Raw genomic sequence first — 6,000 nt, forward strand, 5'->3', positions numbered from 1 at the left:
CTCACCAAGACCCTGTACAACTGCAGTAGAACCTCCCTGCTCCTATACTCAAATCCTTTGCAATGAAAGCTAACATACCATTCGCTTTCTTTACTGCCTGTTGCACCTGCATGCCTACCTTCAATGACTGGTGTACCATGACACCCAGGTCTCGCTGCATCTCCCCCTTTCCCAATCGGCCACCATTTAGATAATAGTCTGCTTTCCCGTTTTTGCCACCAAAATGGATAACCTCACATTTATCCACATTATACTGCATCTGCCAAACATTTGCCCACTCACCCAGCCTATCCAAGTCACCTTGCAGTCTCCTAGCATCCTCCTCACAGCTAACACTGCCCCCCAGCTTAGTGTCATCCGCAAACTTGGAGATATTGCCTTCAATTCCCTCATCCAGATCATTAATATATATTGTAAATAGCTGGGGTCCCAGTACTGAGCCTTGGGGTACCCCACTAGTCACTGCCTGCCATTGTGAAAAGGACCCGTTTACTCCTACTCTTTGCTCACATACCCACATACACCAAGTATTGTATACTTCCTGGGACGGGAGAGGTTTAACATTGTTTAGGCAGTTAACGGTTGATATAAAAATGGAGTACGGCATTTTTCATTTACAGCCAGGTTGGCTTCTAGACTCAGCAATGAATTGGTGTAGATTACTAGAAACAGAACTGCAACCAACATGACGATCAAAACAAACACCTTCCCCACTAAAGATGGTTTTAATGAAAAATCATTTAGTTTTCTCAGGAAAAGCACTAGTTTTGCTAAACAGTGTGTTACTGAATCCCACAGGACGGCAGGTTAAAGGATTTTTATATCACAGTTTTCCTCCCTCCAGGTGTGGAAACATCTCCTGCTCTCAGTCCTGAAGTGAACATCTGTCTCCTGAGGCCATGAGCTCTGCAGCCACGGCAACATCTGCCCTGTGTTTCGTGGTCCAGTCCTGTTAAATCCCCTCTTGTTCTCCCAAACACCAGTGAATACAGGCCCAACTGACCCAATATCTCCTCACACGCCAGTCCTGCCATCCTAGGAGTCAGTACAGAAAACCTTCATTATAGCTAGGAACATCCTTTCTCAGATAAAGAGACCAGAACTACAGGCAAATAAGAGTCAGGATGTCACAATGTAGCTCTGTGAGACATTGGTTGGGCTGCATTTGGAGTATTGCGTGCAGTTCTGGTCTCCCCATTACAGGATGGATGTGGAAGTTTAGGAGAGGGTGCAGAAGAGGGCTAGGTATTTTTTCTGCACACAGTGGGTGCCTGCTGTAAATTTTGCTCCCTCATCCTTAATCTCCACTTGCTGATAAGCTTTCAAAGTGCTATTTTCATTATTTTGTTGCCAAATCGTATATCATCCTCGCAAGATGAGCCCTACGATAATTAACTAAATTACGATCGCTACCTCCAAATGCTCTTGCGCCGTCACCTGCTCCACTTAAGCCCGCCACTCCCCACAAGTGCTCACTTCCAGCGGCTTTTTAAACTGTCACTTTCCCACCACCTGAGCGTGAGGAGACAGCTTTCTTCACGAGTTCTGGGAACCACCGGTAAGATAACTGTAATTTTGTTAAAAGCAGGCCATTTGTCATGGCAGGCTTCTAACTGCGTTGAGCTAACAGCAATGCGTGTCGTATCTTGCGGAACAGTTGGACCTGCTCTATCCACTGGAGAAGACTTGTATAGGTGTCCAAATAATTAGTCTCAAAACATTATAAAAGTGGAAAACAAATTTTGCTGAGATCCAAAGGTTTCACGTTCAACTACGTACAATTTAATCAGATATTTACACAAAACCACTTGGGATTTTTCTTTATTGCATGTTTTTTCTTGCCTTTTAAAAAACAGTCTTTTTTTTTTTAAATTACAGCAGTTTGGACAATAATACATTCAGCCTTTGAGACAGTAAGATATTACGCAGCATGTGAAAACCACAGTTGTGAAGAAGGAAACAGCTAAACAAACTCCAGGAAACATTTTCGCTTAAAACAAAAACATTCTTCCCAGAGCAGAAGCAAAACAATACTAACTAACGGGAAACCTGCACAAATGTCACTTCCCATTACTGGGTGAGGCAGACTTTGTGTCACACATAGATTACTACATTCCAAAATAATCTGCAACCTAACTAAATACAGTGTAACTCAGGAGTCACCAATGCTCACAACTGCACTCTATATGGCATCAACACCTCTACTTCAGGGAAGATTGAGTAGATTTGCTACGTTGACGAATACTCTATTCCTCAGGTGTATGGTAGAGACCAATATTGACTGAATGGCTCGGCAAATCGAACATCTGTGAACAAAGGAGATTCCAGAGAGTGGTGGACACTGCCCAGTCCATCACAGGAACTCATTTCCCCCATTACTGAATAGATCTATAGGAGGCGTTGCCTCAAAAAGACAGCCAATATCAGAGATCTACACCACCCTGACCACACTCTCATTTCACTGCTACCACTAGGCAGAAGGTACAGGAGCCTGAAAACAATGACCACCAGTTTTAAGAACAGCTTCTTCCCACCAACCATCAGGCTCTTGAACACTATACCACACTAACCTCAGCATATGGACCATGTCTTTAGTTGCACTACGGATTTTGGTAATTTTTGCGCTAGTATTATGGGTATTCATCTATTGAATTTTAACTATTATTTTGCATTATGCGTTATACTTTAACAGGCTTGTTAAGCTGCTGCCAGTAGGAATTTCTGAGTTCTGTTTTCAATACATGAGCAATTATACATTCCTGACTCTTTTTGGAGACTATCATGCAATCCCAGGTCAGATCAGATTTTAACTGCATAATTTAGTAAACTGTATTAAGAATGGCTACAGGCCACCGATTCTGGCAATCAAGAACAGTTTTTTTCTGAATTGAGAGTCAAGAGTGGAGGGTATTTAACTGGTGTATTTTCCCACAACAGAACAGTGACATTCTTACAGTGGACATGGAAGACTGAGATCAGTCGTGTAGACCAGGGAATGGTTGCTGCTGACACCCTTGCTCTTTGTTAAATACTTTAATGATTTGGGTATGATGTGTCGGAGGCATGTTCAGTAAGTTCTTGATGAAACAAAGATTGGTGGTGTTGTTGGTAATGACGAAAGTAATCTTCAGCAACAGAATGAAATTGATCAGCTGATAAAGAAAAGGCAAAATGAGTTGAATACATAAAGAGGTGAGGTGATACACTTTGGAAGCACTGACCTGGCTAGGATTTATATAAAGACTGATCGGAGCCCACAAGTACAGAATAACAATGGGAGCTTGGTATATCTGTACAGAAATCCCTGACGGCAGCAGCTGAGGTGGTTAAGAAGGCAACCAGGATTTTGCCTTTATTAGCCAGAACAGAACACAGAATATAAGAGCAAGGTAGTTATGGTACCACTGCATGTCATTAGATAGACACAAAATGTTGGCGTAATTCAGCAGGTCAGGCAGCATGGCTGGATGAAAATGATAGGTGACGTTTCAGGTCGGGACCCTTCTTCAGACCCCTATCCTTTTGATGCTGCTTGACTCACTGAGTTACTCCAGCACTTTGTGTCTATATTTCGTATAAACCAGCATCTGCAGTTCTTTATCTTTGCATAAATCATTAGTCAGGCTGCAGCTGGGTTATTGTGTGTAGTTGGGATCCCCACATTACAGGAACAACATGATGTACTGGAGGAGGGGAGCAGAGTGATGCACCAGGATGGGCTGGGTTTCTTTTCTTCAGAGCAGATTAGGACGAGGTGAACTCCTTAAGATGAACAAAATAAAGGGGCGTAAAGAGGCGATCTTAGCAGAGGTCTCTGTGACCATAGGACATAGGTTTAAAATAAGAGGCAAGGGACTGAGGGGATTTGAGGAAGATGTTTTTCTCATGCAGAGGTTTGGCTGGAATTTCCACCACTCTGCCCGAGTGAGTGGCGGAGGTAAGGACTCTCGCAATATTTTAAGAACGATTTAGGTGAGCATTTGAAACACTGTGGCATTGAATGCGAGGGAGCGAGTGCTGGGAAACAGGATCAACCCAGATGAAAATTGATAGCATGGACGCGGTGGGCTGAAGGGCATGTTTCCATGACTCTAGTTTGTACAGCCTCATACATGGAGCACAGTATGTCAAAGCAATGCTCAAAACAATGCAATGTAAAACTAGCTAATTGCTTCAACACTCAAATGACAACTTAGAATTCAAAGCAGGCATTAAATGTGATAAGATCACTTCATACACCTTCCAAGGAAAACGGTTACTATTGTAGTGGCTTCATCACATACCTGCACATTCCACAAGACTGTTACCCTCAGCCACACTAAATAGCCACCAGATAATAGCAAATTAAAACAAAACTAGTTGCCATGACCCATAATGCACATTTTGACAAGAAAGATCATACTAGTAATACCTCATTTAAGGGGAAGATAATAAGATGCTTTTCACCAGTCACGGTTTCTGAACTATTATTCAGGCTCTCATGTTCAACTCATTGGCTCTCTGCATCATCTAGCCTTAGGCAATCATTCCTTGTATGAACATTGAATTCTCCAATTTTAAATAACAGCCCCCCTTCCCCCTCTCTTTCCTGTGCTCCATCTTTCCCCACCCCTGCCAGCCACCCCGCTGTACAAACATTTATCCCATACTACACCCCATCCTTCCCTCATATCCCCTTCCACAATATTACTCCCTCTGGATTTCAATTTCACCCCTTTTCTTTCTTTATTTGAGACCATTTTGTCTCATTTTCACCTCTCTTCTGTCCCCCCTACATATCCACCTACCAATCAGTCTGAGGAAGGCTCCTGACCCTAAACGTCACATATCCATGTTCTCTAGGGATGCTGCCTCATCTGCTGAGTTACTGCAACACTTTGTGTCTTGTTTTTGTAAACCAGTACCTACAGTTCCCCCACCTTGTATCTCCATCTATTACTTGCCAGGCCTTCTCCCCTCCCCCCTCCTATTACAATTAGTCTGAAGATGGGTCCTGACCCGAAAAGTCACCTGTTCACCCCCTCTCCCCAGACCCCACCTGCCCCGCTGAGTTCTTCCAGCACTTTGTGTTTTGCTCAAGATCCCAGCAACTGCAGCTCCTCGAGTCACAATGTTTAATGCATTGGTCTGCTCCATCTTCCAGCTTTGGGCAATCACTCCTTGTAATTAACTTTCTGCCTGGCTTCTGATTTGACCGAGTCATTTTTGTTTTTGCTTACCCACACCTTGTATATAAATAAATGAAGCATCCTTTATCTCCAGCCCGCTTTTTAAATCGGCAGAATTTTCTATCTCGCCTTCCAAGTGACTTTGGAGGAGCATGCGAGACTTTGCCCCATCTGCTGTCTGTGCCCCGTGCATTCCCGGCTCGGGACGGAGTTGGTGGCCGTTACCCCGGGAGCTTCTCCCCTGCCCCGCCCGCTCCCCGACCCGGCCCCGCCGGCTGCCCCGGGTTACCTGCTGCGGCTCCTCGGCAGCTGGAGCTGGCGACTGCGGGCGTTGAACACCGCGGGTGCCCAGAGCGGGGGCACCGAGGCTGAGAGGCCGGCCCGTGCCTCCGTGTCGGCGGCGATGGAGGAGGCGGACGTCCCCATCTCCCGGATCCCGGCTCTGCTCACCGCGCCATGCCGCGTGTCTCAGCCTCCGGGGCAGGCGGCGCCCATTGACCCCACACCCGGGGCAGCCCGAGGACTCCGGCCGCCGCTCGGCACCCGGGCAGCAGCCGCTCCGCGCCACCGACTGACAGCGGGAGAGAGAGTGGGAGGGAGGGGGAATGGGAGCGAGAGGAGGAGGCTGGGCTGTGCGGGCGGGGGGAGGACAGTGAGAGGAGAAGAGAATGACAGGAGAATGAGGGGGAGAGAAGGGTGGTGAGGACTGAAGGGGTAGTCGTGATAGGGTGAGGCAGGGGAATGGGAGGTGTGGGTGGGTGAGGGTTGTAGGAGGGAAGGGGAGGGTGAAGGGGCAGGAGGGGAAGGAGAGAGAGTGAGGAAGGAGGAGGAG

General features: G+C 46.3%; 1 protein-coding gene across 1 annotated transcript in view; it reads right to left on the reverse strand.

Moving 5' to 3' along the window:
- Positions 1–5,764, reverse strand: part of LOC129707117 (calpain-15-like) — a 142,987-nt gene extending 137,223 nt beyond the window's left edge. The window contains exon 1 of the mRNA XM_055651907.1: positions 5,458–5,764. Within this exon, the coding sequence (XP_055507882.1) occupies positions 5,458–5,594 (137 nt within the window). The 5' untranslated portion in view covers positions 5,595–5,764. The remainder of the gene's footprint in view (positions 1–5,457) is intronic.
- Between the last annotated feature and the right edge of the window lie 236 nt (positions 5,765–6,000).

This window comes from Leucoraja erinacea, chromosome 20, assembly GCF_028641065.1.
Source record: "Leucoraja erinacea ecotype New England chromosome 20, Leri_hhj_1, whole genome shotgun sequence".
NCBI lineage: Eukaryota > Metazoa > Chordata > Chondrichthyes > Rajiformes > Rajidae > Leucoraja > Leucoraja erinaceus.